This window comes from Anolis sagrei, chromosome 2, assembly GCF_037176765.1.
Source record: "Anolis sagrei isolate rAnoSag1 chromosome 2, rAnoSag1.mat, whole genome shotgun sequence".
Lineage (NCBI taxonomy): Eukaryota > Metazoa > Chordata > Lepidosauria > Squamata > Dactyloidae > Anolis > Anolis sagrei.
In genome coordinates, this window is record NC_090022.1 from 137,542,592 (window position 1) to 137,565,614 (window position 23,023).

At 44.0% G+C, this 23,023-nt stretch overlaps 2 protein-coding genes and 1 long non-coding RNA gene across 4 annotated transcripts in view; 2 read left to right on the top strand and 1 right to left on the bottom strand.

Annotated features, from left to right (window-relative positions):
- CCNT1 (cyclin T1) overlaps nt 1–2,876 on the bottom strand; it is a 13,122-nt gene extending 10,246 nt beyond the window's left edge. Inside the window, exons 1-2 of the mRNA XM_060764137.2 lie at nt 2,663–2,876; nt 990–1,071 (exon numbers count right to left, since the gene is read on the bottom strand). Of these exons, the coding sequence (XP_060620120.2) occupies nt 990–1,071; nt 2,663–2,841 (261 nt within the window). The 5' untranslated portion in view covers nt 2,842–2,876. The remainder of the gene's footprint in view (nt 1–989; nt 1,072–2,662) is intronic.
- LOC132768347 (uncharacterized) lies at nt 2,742–3,502 on the top strand. The gene is made up of 2 exons (XR_009630698.2): nt 2,742–3,017; nt 3,229–3,502. It is a non-coding gene; the product is annotated as an uncharacterized lncRNA (long non-coding RNA).
- A 3,668-nt stretch (nt 3,503–7,170) lies between these two features.
- SPMIP11 (sperm microtubule inner protein 11) lies at nt 7,171–21,188 on the top strand. Of its 2 annotated transcripts, none has more exons than XM_060760941.2 (4): nt 7,171–7,274; nt 13,773–13,910; nt 14,911–15,055; nt 21,000–21,188. In XM_060760941.2, exons 1-4 carry the CDS (start codon nt 7,190–7,192, stop codon nt 21,046–21,048), a joined length of 417 nt encoding a protein of 138 aa, XP_060616924.2. In that variant the 5' UTR covers nt 7,171–7,189; the 3' UTR covers nt 21,049–21,188. The 2 variants fall into 2 exon arrangements, with proteins under 2 accessions (XP_060616924.2, XP_060616925.1); XM_060760942.2 differs by lacking the exon at nt 7,171–7,274 and adding an exon at nt 11,491–11,590.
- Nucleotides 21,189–23,023: the final 1,835 nt, after the last annotated feature.

Consider the following 23,023-nt stretch of genomic DNA (forward strand, 5'->3'; position numbering starts at 1 on the left):
TATAAATAGGGTAAATAAAAATCAAATAAATGTTTAGGACAAGGACCCTTTTCTCTTCCTTCACATCAGCCACCCTCCAAGTTCTGCAAAAGTAAAACACCCAACCAATTTGATGATTTGTGAGCAAATGTCATCCAATTTTACTGAGACATAGTACTGATTTTTATGTGAAACAGGGGAACAAAATCAATGGGTCCAGGGACCATATGCATGTTCAAATATTGCCCCCAAAATAGGAGATGCAAGGAACAGTGAAAAAGCACACTTTGACTATTTAAGAAGTAATTTTTAGGTTAAAAGGTATGCCCCCCCCCCCCCCATTTTAATGTCAGAAAAAGGTGGTTTGATGGCTGAATGAACAGCCTTGGAATCGCAACTGTAACAACCTCAGTTAAAATTTGTCAACCCTAACTGAAAAGTTACTGTTGATTCCCACCATCCACTTGACACATATCTAAAGAAATACCTGATCTTTTAAAAATTACTTAATAAGAGCAAACAATAAATGAGGAGTGGACCATCTCAGTTGTAGTGCCCAAATTTTAAGGCGTTTTGTCAAGAACTTTGCAGGGCACCTCTCTTCTGTGTTGTTAGATACACACTCAAAATGAGACAAGCATTTTGAGCTATGAATTTGTCCTCAGATTTGTTTACATGAAACTACTGCTGCTTTTACATTTTAGTCTGCTCTTGCCTTATTTTTTTAGTATCAATGCAGAGTAATGGATATGCTTTATTTTGATTTATTTTTATCATTAGTATAAAGAATACTTTAAACCAGAAAATGATAACAAATGTTATAACAAAAAAGGGATATAACTGATTTTTTTAACCATGTCATGGTGAACTTCATGGGGTCCAATATGTTTTAGAACACTCTTCACTGGGCTTCTACTCCTGTATCTTAGACAGGATTTCTTCCCTTTACCCTGTTAGCAAAGCTACACAGAGATCAAGAAAGCACCAGAAACAATTTGATGGATACTTACATTCCGATGAAACTGGGTAAAAGACTGAACCATGTAGAAGCGATGCATATAGACAATGGCTGTGTTAATAGTCAGTTGGGAACTACAGTATTATGGTTAAGGAAAAATCAGACTGACGTTTTTAAGCCTACTGACAATTATTCATCTATTTTGTTGCAATTCATGCAAAAACTGTTGACTGTAACAGGTCATGCTGCAATTTCACAATGTTGTGAAAAAGAATGCATATCAATATTTTAAGCAAATATACAACCTACAGGAGCCATTATTATGTTACCTCTTGAGATGGAAAAATGAATCAAAAGCAATGCCAGTATTGAAAAATTCAAAATGGCCAAAATATGTAAGAGCCAGGACTGGATTACTTTTTCCGTCTTTCTCCCCTTATTTATATATAAACCCTTGAGAACTCTGGGCAACATCTAATCTGACCACTTATTGCAGAAGGGATGTGGATCCACTCTGTGGAGGCCAAACATTGCATAACCTGATCTGGGGTAACGTGAGGTTAGGGGATACTTATAATTCTGGCCCTGAATTCAGAGTATCCCCCAACTATGAGCCACTGTAAACAGTTGGGCTAGTTCCAAAATAGAACTGGCCACAAGTTTCTATTGCTATCCCCACCCATTCTGTGCAATGAGCAGTGACATGCAGCGATATTGGATGAGATTACAGAATAGGCCCTATTCAATCTAACTGCAGCAAAGGCCCACTAGTAGAACCCGGAACATTGGGCCTGTAGAGATCCACCAACAGGAACGTTATCTCAAAACTAGCTCTGAATCATATCACAAAAAGAGTCCCCCTTCCACTTATTACCCAATACAGGTTGAGTAACCCTTGTCCACATTCTGAAAAACTCCAAAATTGTCCACATGGCTGGTGGGGATTGGGCCACATTTGCTTTATAACAAAAATGAGCATGAGCATTAATGGAATTAGAAACATTAGTTTTTGGTGCGGGGTTCCACGCTGTGTTATTTCATTTTAGTCCCATTGGTTAAAGGAGAGGACCACAGTACGTTCTAGAGAAGTCCACATGAAATCACGTCTCAGGAAGATGCTAGCCAGAACCTAAATGTGCATCCCATACCCCAAATACTTCAAAATTGTCCATATAGGTGGCTGAGTACCACCTCTGCTTTCGGATTTCTTAAAGTAAACAAGCGTTGCTTGGTGCGGAAAATTATTAAAATATTAGCACATTTTGTGCCAAATGTTATTTTTAAATTGTAGGTAATATACGGAGATATGAAACACAAACTAATTCTGTGTAAATACGGGGACCTCAAAACCCGGGGAAAGGCCTAAAGCACTTCCGCTCCCAGGCATTTCGACGAAGGGGCCCTCAACCTGCTTGTGACCCCTCCGTCGCCGGAGATTTGGGCCTCACCACACAGCCGTTTCGGGCCGGGCGTCCTCCCTCCTTCCGTTCCACCCGAGAGGCCTCCCAGAGAGGCCTAGCAGCAAGCCCCGCCCGGCCTTCCGGTGCCGCACGCCTCCCTTCCCGAGTCCCGGCGCCTTCCTGGGCAGGCGCGGCCTAAAAGGCGCTTCTAGCCGCTTGCCCAAAGCCCCGCCGGGCCGTGCTCGTTCCGAAGCCGGCTTTCCCGGCCTTCCCGCCCGGCCTGCCCGCCTGCCTGCCTGCCGCGGCCTAGTTCCCAAAGGGATACACATTGAGGCGCTGGCCCATGTCCTGGAGCAGGTTCGCCGCTTGCTGCCGGTAGGAGAGCTCCTTGTCCGGGTCGAGGCCCGCGCGGCGGGAAGGGCTCCGCGCCAATTGCTCGCGAGTGAAATACCAGCGCCCTCCGACTTCAGCCGCTTCGGCCGCCGCCGCGCCACACACCGCCATGATGGCCGCCGTCGCCGTCGACAACCACGCATGCGCCGCGAGACGCACGCTACACGCACGCGCCGTGAGACGCACGCAAGGGACGGCCCGCCTCTTCCTCTCGCCGCTTCTGGTATGCGCTACTACGCACTTCCTGTTCCTTCTCCACTGGGAAAGTATGGCGTCTTGAACTTCCGGTATTAACTTGACTGTCTCATCCACCTGAATTGAACATTCTGGTCTTGCAGTGTCTGAATAGGCCTCCGCAGCAGTAGTGGGTGGATGGGTGAAGTCTACAAGCGAATTCATTAAGGGCAGTTAGGAAGTTTATTTAATGGAAGCAATGTTTTATATAACTTATTTATTATTAAATCCATTAATAAATAAATGAGTGTTTTGTCGTGTCAGGACCGACTTCAGAAATTGCAAGAGCCCCGGTGGCGCTGTGAGTTAAACCCCTGTGCCGGCAGGACTGAAGACTGACAGGTCGCAGGTTCGAATCCAGGGAGAGGCGGATGAGCTCCCTCTATCAGCTCCAGCTCCTCATGCGGGGACATGAGAGAAGCCTCCCACAAGGATGATAAAAACATCAAATCATCCGGGCGTTCCCTGGGCAACGTCCTTACAGACAGCCAATTCTCTCACCCCAGAAGCGACTTGCAATAAATGAGTTATGAAAATATTGTATTGTCGAAGGCTTTCATGGCCGGAACCACTGGGTTGTTGAAGGTGTTTTGGGCTATATGGCCATGTTCTAGAGCAGGGGTCCTCAAACTTTTTAAACAGAGAGCCAGGTCACAGGCCTTCAAACCGTTGGAAGGCCGGATTATAATTTGAAAAAAACATGAATGAATTCCTATGCACATTGCACATACCTTATTTGTAGTGCCAAAACACTTAAAAACAATACAGTAATTATTTATTTATTATTTATTAATGCACTTGTATACCGCTAATATCTCAGCCTAAATCGGCGACTCATTGCGGTTTACAACATTTAAAAAACAATATTCAGTTAAAAGCATAAAACACATATACAGTACAAATTATTGGGCCACCAATAACAATCCTATGCATCTCATAACTGGAATCGTAATCCAAAATTCATCGTCCGTGTATAACCAATCCTTAGTCATCACAATTCGTTACAACGGATTAACCGAATGCTTGTTTAAACATCCATGTCTTCAATCTTTTCCGAAACACCATCAGCGAAGGGGCTGATCGTACCTCTATGGGGAGGGTGTTCCAAAGCCGGGGGGCCACCACAGAAAAGGCCCTATCTCTCGTCCCCGCCAGCCGAGCTTGAGAAGCAGGCGGGATCGAGAGCAGGGTCTCCCCGGAAGATCTCAAACTCCTGGTGGGTTCATAGGCAGAGATTAAAATGAAGAACAATTTTAAGAAATCTAAACTTAATAGTATTTCAATGGGAAGTGTGGGCTGCTTTTGGCTGATGAGGTAGGATTGTTGTTGTGTGTTTTCAAGTCATTTCAAACTTAGGCTGACCCTGAGCGAGGGCCAGGTAAATTACCTTGGAGGGTCGTATTCGGCCCCCGGGCCTTAGTTTGAGGACCCCTGTTGTAGAAGCATTCTCTCCTGATGCCTGCATCTATGGCAGGCATCCTGAGAGGTTGTAAGGTCTGTTGGAAACTAGGAAAACATTTCTCATTGCCCTTATTTCAGCTTTTACCACTACGTGTTACATTCAACCGACGAGGAGTTCAGGAGAACAGTTTACTCGCTATATTTTGGTTCCAAATTTTGGGTTTTTTATCAGTCGACACCGAATTTTTGAACTCAAAAAAATATAGCGGGGTTTTATCAGTCAAGAGTGAGCCCCCAGTGGTGCAATGGGTTAAACCCTTGTGCCAGCAGGACTGCTGACTGAGAAGTCAGTGGTTCGAATTTTGGGAGAGTGGGTTGAGCTTCCTCTGTCAGCTCCAGCTCCCTATGTGGGGACATGAGAGAAGCCTCTCAGAAGGATGGTAAAACATTAGAACATCTGGGTGACCCCTGGGCAGATGGCCAATTCTCTCACACTGGAATCAACATACAGTTTCTAAAGTCGCTCCTGACACACACAAAATCAGCCAAGAAACATCAGTGAATGATGGGACAGAGTGGGGTCATGTCTTGATCTGGTAGCAGAAAAAATTAAAAAGCAACAACAATAAAGCAAATGCAGAAACAGTAAGCATGGTATCACAGAATAAATGAATGAATTGTGCCTCTGTTAGAGTTGTTCTACCTCCAAAGGCACATTTTTACAAGGCCTTTAGCATCTCTATAACATTGAGCTGTGGCAGTTAAAGTGGTGTCAAACTGCATCAGCTGCAGTGAAGATGTACCCAAAGGCATCATTCCATAGTCCCAGATGTGCTCGTAGTTTTATTCATTGTGCTGTAGGAACTGGGCAAAAGAAATAAAGGAAAATGGAAAATTACTAAACCAGCAAAAGGTTTAGACAGGGGGAGGGTGTGTGTGAGAGGGAGATAATCAAAACAGCATGGAAAAACACAATGTTTTTTATTGCTTGTTCTCTTTTTCTGTACTCAGTGTTTACTACAAGTGACAAGCAAACCACACATTTTTTTATTATTGGTAATCACATATAAATAATAAAATTCTGCAAATTTATTGAGTCACTTTGTTTGGGCTGGTGATTCTAAAATCATTATTTCAGTTACCTTTTCCCTCAAACCAGACTTCAGTAACATCAAACTGTTTTTCTCCGGTTATCACAGTTGCCTGTAGAAACACATATTCTTTTATTTTTTTATCTTTGCAGTTTGGATTTTAATGAATAGTTGTTACTGAGAAATCATATGAACTATCATGGACTGACAGAGCTCAGCCTTTTAAATGACCTGGGAGCTGTACACTCTGCTTCACCCTTTTCCTTGTTCATTTGACCCACCCTGGAATGCAAACCAGCCACACACAAAAGGAAATTTACATGATCTTAACTAAACATCGCCCTAAGAAAAGTCATCAGAAGAGGAAATGGCCAATTACCCCATCAATCAGGGATAGTTATGTCCATGGGAAAATTCCATTTCACAAACCTCTAGAAGTCTACTTGGTTTCATCCATTCATAAATCTAAAAGGGATCATTCACAAAAACTTTTAAAAATCCTTTCTGCAATTTTAGGCAACAAACCCTTTCCCCCTTCTAACCTATAACCTGGATATGTATGTATGTATTTTCAGCGAACCTCACCTCAGTATATAAAGTAACCTGGGAATATCTCTATGCACACTCAATTGCCTAATCCTATCACAATGAGACCAGAGGCAGAAGAGGAGAGTGCTGTAGGCATATAAGGCTATTGCAGTTTCGGACCATACAAAACCTATTAACAAAAGACCTCTTTTCATGTATATATTTCTTGTGGTTGCTGAGGGATTTTCCGGCTTCCCATTAAGGTCAGCTGATAAAGGTCAGCACATTGTACTGTTTGTCTCTCAGAACTTCTCATAATGTTCTACCAGATCGTTTCCTTTGTACACACTCAGCCTGAATTGCTAAACCAATCATGGACTCGTTTGCATGTTTGTCAACCACATTCCTGGGAGTTGCACCACTTTTGGAATCAGAAATGGACTCAGACTTCAGACTTCACACAGTGATGACATCTGAGATAATCCACTGCCAATGGAAACCTGAATCATTTTTCAGCCAATAAGAGGCTCACAAGGGTGTTTCAAACAGCAGTCAAAATAAATAAATATGCTATGCATTTCCCAATGCAGGCAGCACAGATCTTTGAGAGTGCAGACTATTCTGACTTTTTGGGCCTAAAAGAATAAACCTCTATTCTTGTTGCCTTCAAACCTAATTTGTGTCTTAATCTGGCTTTTGGAGTAGCAAAGCGCATCTTAGCAGATATACCGTAACTAAAATCACTCAGCATGGATAAATCCTGCCTGCCCATACTGCTGTTAAAAGGTCTACACACTCATTCATCAGAAGTGAATGATCAGTATATCTCCTCCTTCAAGCTGCTCATGGATGTGTGTTTCATAGATGTCACTTTCAAGAAAATATATTTTTGAAAAAAGACCCCCTCATGTAAATGTATATGCCTAGCCCACATACATATCTTAGTGTATATCTCTCTTCCACCTCTTTTTTCCACTTCTTTCTTTCCCCCTCTTTTCTTTGTAGTCAGACTTTTTATAAACTTTAAAAATGTGTCACAATTGTCATTTGCACACCTGACTTTTCAGTTGTTAAAGAAATGCCATGAACTGGGTTGAACTGTTTGTCTCCATAGCAACTTGGTAAACATGCTTTAGAAGCCAAGAGTCAGAAGGTTGTAGTCAGGAGACTGTGGTTGAACCTGCAGGGGAAGGGAGGGCCAGGGGATGACTTTCTTTGGATTAACCTTTTGGGGTTATCAAGATCCTTTTCGTGACAGAAGACTAACATTACCCCAACATAAAGTGCCAGGTAAGGAAGTTGCCCAGAAACACTTCTTTCATCATCCAAGTTTAGCTTTCTTTCATGAGTTTCCTGAACATGTACAGTTCTGGAAATACACCTTCAAACAAATGCTTCATGTCAGCAAGCCTTGGAATTGCTACTCTTAGAGAGAGGATATGAAATTCCCATCACTCTTAACAAAATGCAGTAATTGGGATACTTTACCTTGAGGTGATACAAAACTGATGGAGGCAAGTCTTTTCTATTTCCATGTTGTCCATTTCTCTTCAGAAAATGATTGAGGGGTGGCTCTCCTAGAATATTTCAATGGAGAGTATGTACTAGTTTATGTCAATGCTGAAGCAGGAGTCAGGAATCAAAAGATTTCCTGCTTATTATCCAATGCAAAACGAGCCAGAAGAAAATGTGAAGTGGATGTTCTTGACTAAAGTCGATTTGTGGTTAGAGTATTGCATAGACACAAAATGCTAATGTAATAATGCCATAAGAGATGATGAACACAGAATGTATGTGAACTCTGAAAAAAGTATTGAATAAATCCAGTGATCACAGGTAAAAGCCACAATATGGATTGGCCCCAAGGATTTCAGGATTGGATTTTTTATTTATTTATTTTTATTTGTTTATTTATGCGCTTGTATACCGCTAATATCTCAGCCTAAGTCGGCGACTCATTGCGGTTTACAACAACTAAAAGGTTAAAACCAATTAAAAACAGTATTCAATTTAAAACATGAAACACATATACAATACAAATTATTGGGCCACCAATAATAATCCCATGCATCTCGTAACTAAAATCACAATCCAAAATTCGTCGTCCATGATTACCAGCCTTTAGTCATCAAAATTCGTTGCAACGGATTAACCGAATGCTTGTTTAAACATCCATGTCTTCAGTCTCTTCCGAAACACCATCAGCGAGGAGGCTGATCGTACCTCTATAGGGAGGGTGTTCCAAAGCCGAGGGGCCACCACAGAGAAGGCCCTGTCTCTCGTTCCCGCCAGCCGCACTTGTGAAGCCGGCGGGATAGAGAGCAGGGACTCTCCAGAAGATCTTAGGGTCCTGGTGGGCTGATAGGCTGAGATACGTTCGGATAGATAAGTTGGGCCAGAACCGTTTAGGGCTTTAAAGGCCAACGCCAGCACTTTGAATTGAGCCCGGTAGCAAATCGGCAGCCAGTGGAGCTGGTGCAGCAGAGGAGTTGTGTGCTCCCTGCGCCCCGCTCCTGTTAGTATCATGGCTGCCGCCCGTTGGACTAATTGGAGCTTCCGGGCTGTCTTCAAAGGCAACCCCACGTAGAGAGCGTTGCAGTAGTCAAGGCGGGATGTAACCAGAGCGTGGACTACCGTGGCTAAGTCAGACTTCCCAAGGTACGGTCGCAGTTGGCGCACAAGTTTTAACTGTGCGAATGCTCCCCTGGTCACCGCCGAAACCTGGGGTTCCAGGCTCAGCGATGAGTCCAGGATCACACCCAAACTGCGAACCTGCGTCTTCAGGGGGAGTGCGACCCCATCTAACACAGGCTGTAACCCTATACCTTGTTCGGCCTTGCGACTAACCAGGAGTACCTCTGTCTTGTCTGGATTCAATTTCAATTTGTTCGCCCCCATCCAGACCGTCACAGCGGCCAAGCACCGGTTCAGGACCTCGACAGCCTCCTTAGTAGCAGGTGGGAAGGAGTGACAGAGTTGAACATCATCTGCGTACAGATGACATTGCACTCTGAAACTCCGGATGATCTCGCCCAGCGGCTTCATGTAAATGTTAAACAACATGGGAGACAGTATTGAACCCTGAGGAACCCCACAAGACAAAGGTTGTGGGGTTGAACAGGAGTCTCCCAGTACACCTTCTGAGACCGACCCTCGAGGAATGAGCGAAGCCACTGCAGAACAGTACCTCCAAGACCCATCCCCGCGAGGCGTCCCAGAAGGATACCGTGGTCGACGGTATCGAAGGCCGCTGAGAGGTCGAGCAGCACCAACAGGGACACACTCCCCCTGTCGAGCTCCCGACGCAGATCATCCACTAAGGCGACCAAAGCTGTCTCAGTACCATGCCCCGGCCTAAAGCCAGACTGTGCCGGATCCAGATAATCCGTGTCTACCAAAAATGCCTGGAGTTGTGAGGCCACCACACGTTCCATGACTTTGCCCAAAAAGGGGAGATTGGAAACAGGCCGATAGTTGACGAATTGAGTGGGGTCCAGTGATGGTTTCTTCAACAGCGGTTTTATCACAGCTTGCTTTAAGCTGGCTGGAATTTTGCCCTCCCGAAGGGAGGCATTAACCACCACCTTCACCCACTCGGCCAATCCCCCTCTGGCCTCCTTTAGAAGCCAGGATGGGCAGGGGTCTAGGATGCATGTGGTAGCTCTCATTTCTCCAAGCACCTTGTCCACATCCTCGGATTGAACCAATTGAAATGAATCCATCAAAACCGGACAAGCAGATGCTCGTGTTACATCCTCAGATACTGCCGTTAATATGGTATCCAGTCCAGAGCGGATCAAAGCGACTTTGTCTGCGAAGAACCGAGCAAAGGCTTCACAGCGAGCTGCCGAGTCATCAGGGCACCCATCCTGAGTGGCGGGTTTTAATAGGCCTCTGACAACTCGGAACAGTTCGGCCGGACGGTTCTTTGCAGACGCAATAGTGGCCGCAAAGAAAGTTTTCTTTGCGGCTTTTATTGCTGCGGCATATGCCCTTAAAAAGGACACAAACCGTGTTCGATTTGGCTCGCTCGGATCCGAACGCCACACGCTCTCTAGTTCCCTCTTCTTTCGCTTCAACGCTGCCAGCTCCTCGGTGAACCAAGGAGCTGGTTTAGCTCGGCTACTTGAGAGGGGACGTTCTGGAGCGATCGTGTCTATTGCCCTAGTCATCTCCCCATTCCAGAGAGCGACCAGAGCATCAACAGGATCACCAACCGAGGTGGCGGGAAATTCCCCAAGAGCCGTCAGGAATCCGTCTGGATCCATAAGCCTCCTGGGGCGGACCAATTTAATGGGTCCTCCACCTCTGCGGAGGTTGGGGGGTGCAGTGAGTCTAAAGCTGACCAGGTGGTGGTCGGTCCATGGCAACGGAGAGATGGATAACTCCTCAACACCGCCACCTTCCTCCCATCCCTGGCAGAAAACCAAGTCCAATGTATGTCCAGCACTGTGGGTGGGGCCAGATACCTGTTGGGACAGCCCCATGGTTGCCATGGTAGACATGAAGTCCTGAGCCGCTCCCGACAAGGCGGTCTCGGCATGGACATTGAAGTCCCCCAGCACAAGCAGCCGTTGGGACTCCAACGCCAGGTCCGAGACCACCCCCGCTAGCTCAGTCAGGGAGTCTGTAGTGCAGCGAGGTGGACGGTACACTAACAGAATCCCTAATCTGTCCCGGTCACCCACCCTCAGGTGGACGCATTCAAAATTTGTTGACTGCGGGATGGGGGCCCTGGTCAGAAGAATGGAATCTCTATAGACCACTGCAACTCCGCCTCCCCGCCCTCCGGATCTCGATTGGTGCTGCACAGAGAAGCCTGGTGGGCAAAGCTGGGTTAAATTTACACCTCCCGCTTCGTCCAACCAGGTCTCTGTGATGCACGCCAGATCTGCCCGTTCGTCCAGGATTAAATCCTGGATGAAAGTTGTTTTACCGTTGACAGATCTGGCGTTCAACAGCACCACTTTCAATTCGGAGGGACCGCCATCCTGGTTACACCGACTTACCATATCAGGAGACCGATTTGGGATTACTAATGTTGTTCCACGTTCCCTAGGCCGAATTAAAGGTCTCCTTTGAAATAATTTGAAATAATTACATCTGTCTTCTTTCCATACTTTGAAATTGCGTCCTGGGTCCCATCTCCAAGCTATCTAATGAGGGATATGTACCTGTTCCACGATCCTCCCAAAAACTAAAAATCAAAACACTGGGCCCAGGTATTTTGCATAAAGGATACTCAACCTGTAATAGCTATACGTATGGCTACCAAACATTCATAATCCAGGGTTGATCAGATTATAGTGTTATCTTCACTCAGATTTGTTGTTATCCTTGAAAATGTAGCTGCTTCCCAGGCACATTTTCCTCCATTGGACTAATGCAAGAGGCATTCCTGTCTGCCTCATCACCATGTCCCATCCCAGAGATGGGTATTCACTACAGCTCATCTTGGAAGCTTTGTTCTCTGCTTGACACAAGTGGAATCGAAAATATTTTTGGACCAGGCCCAGATTACACAGCCAAAGGTCAGGCAGGAATGGCAGAATATATAGTCAAATTTTGTCCAGAATTCCCAATTCCTGATCTGATGGACATCAATGGTAAGCCATTATTAGATTTTTCCTTCTTGCAGATGTGGGAAATCAGGAGTTTTTAAAATAATGATTTGTTTTTCATTCGTAGTTTATTATTGCTAGCCATTTTGGAGCACAGATAGGAAACACCTTATATACTATTTTTAGACAAAATATCTTCAAAACCTGTGCCAACTTATCCACAGACTAATCTGAGAACTATTCCTTAACTCTTTATCAGAAAGGAACCACCCCCTTCTCTTAGTAAAGTGGTGAAAGGCAAGAACTTAGTCCATCCCCGGAGAACCTAAAAGAAAAATCAACCCTCTCTTCTCTCTGTTCATTCGTTCAGTCGTCTCCGACTCTTCGTGACCTCATGGACCAGCCCACGCCAGAGCTCCCTGTCGGCCGTCCCCACCCCCAGCTCCCTCAAGGTCAGTCCAGTCACTTCAAGGATGCCATCCATCCATCTTGCCCTTGGTCGGCCCCTCTTCCTTTTGCCTTCCACTTTCCCCAGCATAATTGTCTTCTCTAGGCTTTCCTGTCTCCTCATGATGTGGCCAAAGTACTTCAACTTTGTCTCTAGTATCTTTCCCTCCAGTGAGCAGTTGGGCTTTATTTCCTGGAGGATGGACTGGTTGGATCTTCTCGCAGTCCAAGGCACTCTCAGCACTTTCCTCCAACACCACAGCTCAAAAGCATCGATCTTCCTTCGCTCAGCCTTCCCTAAGGTCCAGCTCTCACATCCGTAGGTTACTACAGGGAATACCATGGCTTTGACTAGGCGGATCTTTGTTGCCAGTCTGATGTCTCTACTCTTTACTATTTTATCGAGATTGGACATTGCTCTCCTCCCAAGAAGTAAGCGTCTTCTGATTTCCTGGCTACAGTCTGCATCTGCAGTAATCTTTGCACCTAGAAATACAAAGTCTGTCACGGCCTCCACGGTTTCTCCCTCTATTTTCCAGTTGTCAGTCATTCTTGTTGCCATAATCTTGGTTTTTTTGACGTTTAGCTGCAACCCGGCTTTTGCGCTTTCTTCTTTCGCCTTGATTAGAAGGCTCCTCAGCTCCTCCTCGCTTTTGGCCATCAGAGTGGTGTCATCTGCATATCTGAGGTTGTTAATGTTTCTTCCAGCAATTTTCACCCCAGCTTTGCATTCATCAAGCCCCGCACATCGCATGATGTGTTCTGCATACAAGTTAAAAAGGTTGGGTGAGAGGATGCAGCCTTGCCGTACGCCTTTCCCAATCTTGAACCAGTCTGTTGTTCCGTGATCAGTTCTTACTGTTGCTACTTGGTCCTTGTACAGATTCCTCAGGAGAGAGACAAGGTGGCTTGGAATGCCCATCCCACTAAGAACTTGCCACAATTTATTATGATCCACACAGTCAAAGGCTTTAGAGTAGTCAATGAAGCAGAAGTAGATGTTTTTCTGAAACTCCCTGCCTTTCTCCATTATCCAGCGGATATTGGCAATTTGGTCTCTCGTTCCTCTACCTTTTCTAAACCCAGCTTGAACATCTGGCAACTCTCGCTCCATGTATTGCTGGAGTCTTCCTTGCAGGATCTTGAGGATTTTTCCTTCTTGCAGATGTGGGAAATCAGGAGTTTTTAAAATAATGATTTGTTTTTCATTATTCTCTCTAGTTTTGGTAATTTTGAATGCCTAGCCAGGGAAATGCCCCCCTAAGGTGGTATTGGTGCTTTTCTCTCTCTCTGGAATGACACACAACGTATCTATGGATTGTATCAAAATCCATAATTTTGCACCCCACCCCCACCTCCTGCAGTGTTACATCATGGTGAGCCATTACCTACACTGAGTTTGGGTTCCAAAGGTCATTTGAAAACTAGAAAACTGTCTGTTCTTTAATAGTCAAATGGGAAACAAATACTATTGAAGATAGACACATTTATGTTCTGTGCTTAGCAAGTAAGCTTCAGTTCATTGAAAAGTATGATACCATACCTTGCATCATAGCTAATGCTGAAGAATGTCAGAGTTGCACATACAGTATAAGATACCTAGGTATGTCCTAGTATCTACTATTTGCAGCCCAGCTTAAGTTTCAGAAGTGGAGCTCTATCAGGCAGGAGACTTGTGTTATCCTGTTCCATTCCACTTTGATTTGAGACTTTCCGTCTCTCAGAATGATTATATTGGGTTGTTACTGTTGATTCTGTTTTCCATTTTCTTCATATTCAGTGGGAAAACCATCTCCCAAACTGGACCTTTTCTATCCCAAACTGCCACCCATAGGACCAGCTGGGTATGATGGCACCGTACATCAGGGCAGCTACGATAAGTATCGTGAAGCTGTCAGACGGAGGCAGCTCAAGAAAAGTAGGTTTGGCATGGCTCTCACAAGGGCTTCAGAAAAGTGCAGTGATTATCTTCATTCCCTTACAGCATGGGTGGGTAACAGTGGTCATCCAGATGTTGTTAGACCACAACTGCCAGCATCTCTCACATTGCTTATGTGGGCTAGAACTGATAAGTGTCCAGTGAGATGAAGGAAGCCATGGTTTCCCATTTCTGTATTATGACAAGGGTGAGGCAAACCTGTTTTCATAAAACATAAAACGTCTTTGGTTTTCCTTGGACTTTATCTCTTATCATCTCTGACCACATGCTGTTTCAGTCTAGCGTATGGCAATGTTTGCCTCTCCATTACTTGTGACCTTCAATACCCAAAAGCAGGGCCAGATACAAGGGAAGATGGGAATTGTATTCAAAAGATATCTAGGGCACTATGTTAGGGAAGGCATAGGTAGAGGAGATGGCCATAGCACAGGACGGTTATAAGGCATGAGGCAATCATTATGACAGAAGAGGGAAACATTGGCTCCCCGAATGTTGGTGAACTGCATCACCCATTATCTTCCAACATCAATGATGTTGCTACCTAGCATGCACAAATGTTCATGCCCCCTTTTGGTGGACCACATTTGCACCACTTGTGCTATGGGAATATTGGTCTAAACCTTGCTGAGCTAGACTGGATCTATAAAACTTGTCAAGTGGTGAGTCAACAAATAAGCCATGTATAGAATAGGTTTATTTTATTTTGGTTGGGATTATCTGTAGGGTTCAGGCAATGTCTTTGCACCAGTTAGTAAAAGTGTGGCCCTTGAGAGGTAGTACAAGAAATCTAAGTGGTAGCCAGCAGGGTGAGAGATAGACATACTTATATCCAGTCCAAGCAAAGCTCAGCATAACTCTTCTTTGGGTCCACATTTGCAGTACAGGTGCCCTTACAATTGCTTGAGTTCATGCTGAGGTACTGCAAACAATTTTGGACTTGTCCTATCTAAGAAACCAAATGCCTTGCCTGCTTTCCTAGATCCCAACCAAGAGTACAGGGTGCCAGTGACCTGTGCACAGGATATCGGCTGGTGGTTGCCTCTTGATCCCTCAGTCAAACCAGAAGACGCCATACCATGGATGAGGACCCCAAGATACCCTCAGCTGAGGAGTCCCATGACAAAGTGAGCATATCGGCAAAGACTCAGACCCCCACTCTAACTCTCAGTCCAAGAAGGAGGTTTTGAATCAAGGTTATGAGAATGTGTAACTAACTAATGGCAAGACCAGCATTCCCTGAAGGCGGTGACATGATGTCATGCATCTTCTCTTCACAGAATGCCTTTCTATGGATCCAAACACTCTTTGCATTTCTAGCTTGGTTGCTATGTGTTTTCTGGGCTGTATGACCATGTTCCAGAAGCTTTCTCTCCTATGCTTTTGGAAGATGGCCATACAGCCCGGAAAACTCACAGCAGACCAGTGATTCTGGCCATGAAAGTCTTCAACAACACATTTTCTAGCTTATTTTTCAGTACATGTCAGGACAAATTAATGTAAAAATATGGGGTCAAATGGAATGGTGGATCCAAATGGCCACTTGTCTGTGAAAACAATGCACATTATATAATTATTAGGGGGCTGTCAAGGGGTGGGGGGAAAGGGCAGGACCAATCCTCTATGAATTATCATTATACATATTATGGGAGTTGAAATCCAAAACACCTGGAGGACTAAAGTTTGCTCATGCCTGAGCTATACCAGTCAAATTATGATGAAATTTGAATGCAAAGCTACTCAAACACCCTGTCAAAGAGTATGGTGGCTTAAACTGTGGAACAGAAGAATGATTTCAAGTAGTGTAGACTTTAAAGAAAGATTATCAGGAAAATGTGGTTGCATGAAAAACTGTGAACTGCCTTGATATGTTTTGTTGGATAAGCCTTTGCCAGAGATTAAAGGGCATCAAATCCTGTAACAGACATGACTAGGATAAATAAGAATTCCATCTTAAACATCTCACCCTGTTTTTCACTCTATGTGAGAAAAGAACATATATTCCAAAATCATAATCTATCTAAATGTACCCCAATATTGTAAGAGCTAAAAAAAAATCAGATTAAACATTTTAAAAATACAGTTAGGAAGAATTATTGAAAGTAAAAATTGTCTGATGATGGAATAGACTGTCTTGGAGGGTGGTTCCCTCTATTTTGTGAAACGTTTGTAAGCAGGAGTTTGATGTCATCAACTGAAGCTTTAGCTGTGGATTCCTGCATTGAATTAAATGTTTTGTGAGGTCATTTCCACTCTTTAGCATGTGCGTTTTTCACTAGTCAATAAGAAACTTTTAAAAAAGAGCTTTGTTGCTATTGTTATTTCCTTTCAGTTGACACCCATAAGACTATCATTAGCAGCCCTGCTCAGGTCTTGCAGCCTCAGGGCAGAGTAGGTTCCTTGATTGAATCAAGCCATCTATAATGTGGTCTTCCTCTTAGTCTATCACCTTCCACTTTACCAAGCATTATTATCTTTTCCAGTAAATCATGTCTCTTCCTATTACATATAAATGGGCCCCCTCTGAAGTATAACTTTGTCTTCTGGGGAGACTTCAGGCTTGCTTTACTCTAGGACCCATTTATATGTCTTTTAGCAGCCCACAATATCCATAGAACTCTCCTCCATCACTGCATTACAAATGAGTTGATTCCTTTACTGCCAGCTTTCACTATAGCCTTCCTTCACTGTCAGCTTCCAATGAGAAGGGATCCTACTGGAGCATTGCAGCACACCAAAATACCTGGGAGTTACCCTGGACTGTGCTCTGACTTACAAGAAGCACTGCTTGGCTATCAAGCAAAAAGTGGGTGCTAGAAACGATATCATACAAAAGCTGACTGGCACAACCTGGGGATCACAACCACACACAGTGAAGACATCTGACCTTGCGTTTTGCTACTCTGCTGCTGAGTACGCATGCCCAGTTTGGAACACATCTTACCATGTTAAAACAGTGGATGTGGCTCTTAATGAGATATGCTGTATTATCACAGGATGCCTATGCCCTATACCACTGGAGACATTATACTGTTTAGCTGGTATTGCACCACTTGTCATCTGCCGGGAAGTAGCAACCAATAATGAAAGGACCAAGGCAGTGACATCTCCGGCCCATCCCCTGTTCGGATATCAGCCAGCTTGCCAATGTCTTAAGAAATAGCTTTCTAAGATCTACAGACATACTCGCAGGAACACCTCAGCAAACGAGAGTCCAAAAGTGGCAGGCTCAAACCCAGCACCTCAGTCCATGGCTGATAGCAAATGAGAGATTCTCCCCTGGACACACAGAAGACTGGGCGACTTGGAAGGCGCTGAACAGACTGCACTCTGGCACCACGAGATGCAAAGCCAACTTTCAGAAATGGGGCCACAAAGTGGAGTCCATGACATGCGAATGTGGAGAAGAGCAAACCACAGACCACCTATGCAGTCTGAGCCCTGCCACATGCACAATGGAGGACCTTCTCACAGCAACACCAGAAGCATTCCAAGTGGCCAGCTTCTGGTCAAAGGACATCTAGTATAATGCCAAGTTTTTAACTTTGTTTGTGTTTTTAAATACATTACAACTGTACCCTCAATTTGCTTCTGACATGATAAATAAATAATGAATAAATCTTTCACTACCAGTTATAGAAATCAAAACTACATATTCCAGTTATTAGCAGAGGTATATGGCTTCATGGTATACTGCATGGTGTCCATACAAGAGTCCTCACTATTGCACATCTAACAAAAGGAATCTTCTCAGAGTAGGCCTTGAACCCAAGGAAGCTGACATTTGTTGAATAGGTTTATTGTTTTCATATATCAATGCAAACTGAACATTATAGAGATCTAAAAGCCTTTACTCAACTCTTTGGGGGGGGGGAAGGACAAGGATTGTAATTTGCATCATTCTGGATCCTTATATTCCCTCTCACATCTATGCAAGTATGCTTTATGACTTTATAACTATAACTGTAGATCAAGAAGTGGATTTATATTCATAAAAGTCTGTTCTAAAGTTTAAAAAACCCTAGTTACTCTTAAAACTATGCCTACACACAAAAAACTCAAAACAAAAGAACTCAAAATCTGGCTTTGGGATCAAGCCTTTGAACAATAGATGGAGCAACTGGGAAGAGAATGTTTGAATGGCCGCAATGGATTGACCTGGACTATGATTTTAAAGCCTCCGGTGGTGCAGTGGGTTAAATGGCAGAGCTGCTGAGCTTGCTAACCGAAACGTTGCAGGTTCGAACATGAGGAGCGGCATGAACTTCCGCTGTCAGCCCCAGCTTCTGCCAACCTAGCAGTTCGAAAACATGCAAATGTGAGTAGATCAATAGGTACCACTGTGGCGGGAAGGTAACAGCGCTCCATGCAGCCATGCTGGCCACTTGACCTTGGAGGTGTCTACGGACAACGCCGGCTCTTCAACTTAGAAATTGAGATGAGCACCAACCCCCAGAGTTGGACACAACTAGACTTAATGTCAAGGGACAACCTTTACCTTTACCCCCTATGATTTTAAACTGGTGAACTGTTTTAAATTGAATGTTATAATTGTTTGAATTGCGTTTAATTGTAATTGTGGTTTTAATGTATCATGTCGGCATCTAATGGCTGCCTGTTGTAAGCCATCCTGAGTCCCTCCTCGGAGGTAAGAAGGACGGGATATAAATGCTCAAAATAAATAAATAAATAAATAAAACATTGTCGAAGGCTTTCATGGCCGGAATCCATGGGTTGTTGTAGGTTTTTCCGGGCTATATGGCCATGTTCTGGAGGCAATTTTTCTCCTGATATTTCGCCTGCATCTATTATTATTATTATTATTATTATTATTATTATTATTATTATTAACTTTATTTGTACCCCGCTAGCATCTCCCGAAGGACTCGATGCGGCTTACACAGGCCGAAGCCTCAAAACACAATACAATAGAAGACATAACACAACAATAGCAAAGCAAGTCAAAACAATAAGCAAAATAACGACAATGGCAGTACATCAAGACATTATTAAAACTGGTTCGGCCGGCGCAATGGGGTACAAGGGTTAAAAGTGCTGAAATGGCAGGAGGCACGTAGGATTAAAAGTGAGGTGTGCAGCGACAATTAGTTATGCTAAGGTGCTATTAGGACTTGGGGTGGGGATTCCTAGTCTGAGAAGGCACAACGGAACAGCCAAGTTTTTAAATTCCTTCTGAAAACAGCTAGGGAAGGGGCCTGTCGGAGATCTTTTGGCAAGCATCCTCAGAGGTAAGGAGGTCAATAGATGCAGGCGAAACGTCAGGAGAAAAATTGCCTCCAGAACATGGCCATATAGCCCGGAAAAACCTACAACAACCAAATAATACATTCTTTTCTCTTTTTCTACTCCCTATTTATGCTGCACGAGATTAACATATCTAGTTCTTTAAAAATGGAACCAAATACAATAATGTATAACAACTACCAAAACAGTTACTGTCAACCAATCAGTTACAAAATGAATGTTAAGAGGAACAGAATAGCCTTTCAATGCTTATTTCCAGTTCTCATGCACTGACTGCACCTGCAATGAAGTGTCAAGAGGGGGCAGAAGGGGTTCGACTACAAAACTGGGACTCTCCTTTCCTTTTAGCATACATGGGCATCTGATATCATGCTTAATTGTTTCATGTAGACATACAATGTTGGGTAACATTGAGTAGATGAAAAAACTTGATAAAGGAAACTGCTATTTTGGCTGCACAGCTGACTCCTGGCTCAGCAGCTCCTCCTTTCTTTCTTTCTGTTTAGTAGAGAGTGTGTATGTATAAGTGTTTGATAAGGTTTAACTAGTCTAAACACCCTGAAGGGCACCAGATCCTCTTTAACCCCAGAAGCTAAGCAGGCTCCAACCTGGTTAGTATTTGGATGGGAGAGCAAAGTATCCCAGGTGCTCTAGGATATATTTCTAGGCCACAAAAGCACACCTGAGTATAGTGAAACCTCAGATCCATAGGGTCTGGAGCAACCATGGATCCTCACGTCTTATACATAAAATGATAGGGATGTATCCATGCTTATATTGCCACCATGTAATAATGTGGGATGTATCATCTGCTTAATGTATTGTCGAAGGCTTTCATGGCCGGAATCACTGGGTTGTTGTAGGTTTTTTCGGGCTATATGGCCATGTTCTAGAGGCATTCTCTCCTGACATTTCAACTGCATCTATGGCAAGCATCCTCAGAGGATGCTTGCCATAGATGCAGGCAAAACGTCAGGAGAGAATGCCTCTAGAACATGGCCATATAGCCCGAAAAAGCCTACAACAACCCTATCATCTGCTTTTTTGCCGTCCACCCGAGCTTGTATCTTGGAAGCAAGCCCCTGTTGGTCCAGAGGGCTCACTCTATTCCTTGCCTAAGAAAAAAAACTATGAAATGAATAAATATACATTACAACTCAGATTCTCCTTGTCCTTCATCAGACTTATAATTGTTTTAGGGACTGCACCATATTTGAATGGATGGGCGGGCAACGTGTTTCCCTCCAGATGTTAATGGACTGCAGCTCCCATTGTTGTTCACTACTGATTATGCGTCTTAAGGCTTATGGGAGTCAGTGTCCAATAATATTTGTGTTGTTGTTTATTTGTTCAGTCGCTTCCAACTCTTCGTGCCTTTATGGACCAGCCCACATCAGAGCTCCTTGTTGGCTGTGGCCACCCCCAGTTCCTTCAAGGTCAAGCCAGTCACTTCAAGGATCCCATCCATCCATCTTGCCCTTGGTCGGCCCCTCTTCCTTTTTCCTTCTTTTTCCCCCAGCCAGTATCATTGTCTTCTACAAGCTTTCCTGTCTTCTCATTATGTAGCCATCTTTGCCTCTAATATCCTTCCCTCCAGTGAGCAGTTGGGCTTGATTTCCTGGAGTATGGACTGGTTGGATCTTCTTGTGGTCCAAGGCACTCTCAGAATTTTCCTCCAACACCACAGCCATAAATTGACCATCAATGTTAAAATGGCATTCTTGCCCTTCTGGTTCACACAATAAGAAATAAGAAAAAGGAAACGAATGCTTTCTTCTCTCTCTCTCTCTTTTTTTTTTGCTGTAGATTTGTAGACAGAATGGGTATCAGCAACCCTCTTTTCACCATGTTCTGAGGGATTCCTGGAGGACTGTAATGGGAGACATGACGGATTCCGTGTGGCAGTAGATACAATGGCTGCACTGCAACTGCTGTCACATTAAGGCCAGGCACATCTCTGGTACTAATAAAGAGAGACTCAAGATGTCATTTATACTTCCTTGGCTAGTGTTATTATTCTTGCGTAAAAACTGGCAGACAAACTGGCTCACCAAATGGCATCATTCACCCGTATGCTTAACTAACTGCACAACACAATACCTTTTCAGGTAACAATGCTACTAACATATTTATTTCCAGAAAGTAATGTGATGACTGGTGAGACTGGGTAAATTTCTGCTGTAGACTTAATTCGCATTGACACCACTTTAAAAGCTATGGCTCAATACTATGAGAACATGGAACTTGTTATTTTTCAAGGTCTTGAACCTTATCTGGCTCTCCAACCTATAACTCTCAGAATCCCATAGAATTGAGATGTGGCAGTTAAAGTGTCAAACTACATTAATTCGACAATGTAGATGCACCATGTACATACATTTTCAGCAAACCAGAATCATAGAATCATAGAATCAAAGAGTTGGAAGAGACCTCATGGGCCATCCAGTCCAACCCCCTGCCAAGAAGCAGGAATATTGCATTCAAAGCACCCCAGACAGATGGCCATCCAGCCTCTGTTTAAAAGCTTCCAAAGAAGGAGCCTCCACCACACTCCGGGGCAGAGAGTTCCACTGCTGAATGGCTCTCACAGTCAGGAAGTTATTCCTCATGTTTAGATGGAATCTCCTTTCTTGTAGTTTGAAGCCATTTCTGATTTTGACTTGCTTGTTTTTCAGTGTTTATTTGCCCCCAGTTGGAAATATCTGTAAATACTAGGGGTGGGGACATGTTTGAGGGACCTTTGGGCTGTGGTTTGAGTGACTTGGATGAACTGATAGAACTTGAATCAAGGATTCTTTTCATCAGCGTTACCCAATATGTTTTTCACCATTTTTAGTAAAGTCAGCCCCTCCCCCATTATCAGTGAATTCTGCATCGATTCCCCACCCATAATTTGAAAATATTCCACCTGCCAACAAGAAAAATTCATAAGCAAACCTTCATTTTGCCATTTTGTATAAGGAACACAATTTTATGACACATTGTATATAATGGGACCTGGGTATGCCTGGGTTTCCTCTCCTCCTGCTTCAATTCCCACTGCCCTTTCCTGGCCCTTATGTGTTGTGCACAAAAATAATTCTCATTGCATTTGGGATACACCATGTATGTATGGGCAATAAAAACAGAGTGCTGCAACTGCAGTCCCACTCTTGCTTTATAGCCTAGATGGCAAGGACAACAGGGTGCACAGGGATACCAGTGTTCATGTACAAAATGTTTACAATCAACATATTTTTTTTCATGTCAGGAGCGACTTGAGAAACTGCTTCTAGTGTGAGAGAATTGGCTTTCTGCAAGGACATTGCCCAGAGGATGCCCGGATGTGTTACCATCCTGTGGGAGGCTTCTCTCATGTCCCGCATGAGAAGCTGGAGCTGACAGACAGGAGTTCACCCACTTCCCCAATTTTGGTCAGCAATCCTGTCGGCACAAGGGCTTAATCCATTGTGCCACTGGGGACTCCTACATAGAATCATAGAATCATAGAATCAAAGAGTTGGAAGAGACCTCAAGGGCCATCCAGTCCAACCCCCTGCCAAGAAGCAGGAATATTGCATTCAAATCACCCCTGACAAATGGCCATCCAGCCTCTGCTTAAAAGCTTCCAAAGAAGGAGCCTCCACCACACTCCGGGGCAGAGAGTTCCACTGCTGAACGGCTCTCACAGTCAGGAAGTTCTTCCTAATGTTCAGTTAGGACATTACAAACTGAACCTCTGGCTATACATTGTGAAATACTTTTGGCATCTAAGGATGTGGTCCCAGTGAGTGATTGTATTTTTTAAAGTGAGATTCAAGAGTTTAAGTAAGATCCCAAGTTCTGCCTCT

Bases quoted from the DNA above. Each gene is read 5' to 3' on its own strand.
- SPMIP11 (XM_060760941.2), top strand. From the start codon at position 7,190: ATGACTTTCTTTGGATTAACCTTTTGGGGTTATCAAGATCCTTTTCGT. The intron at 13,911-14,910 runs GTAGGTTTGGCA...CTGCTTTCCTAG, and splicing joins ACGGAGGCAGCTCAAGAAAA to ATCCCAACCAAGAGTACAGG. The intron at 15,056-20,999 runs GTGAGCATATCG...TTTTTGCTGTAG, and splicing joins CTGAGGAGTCCCATGACAAA to ATTTGTAGACAGAATGGGTA.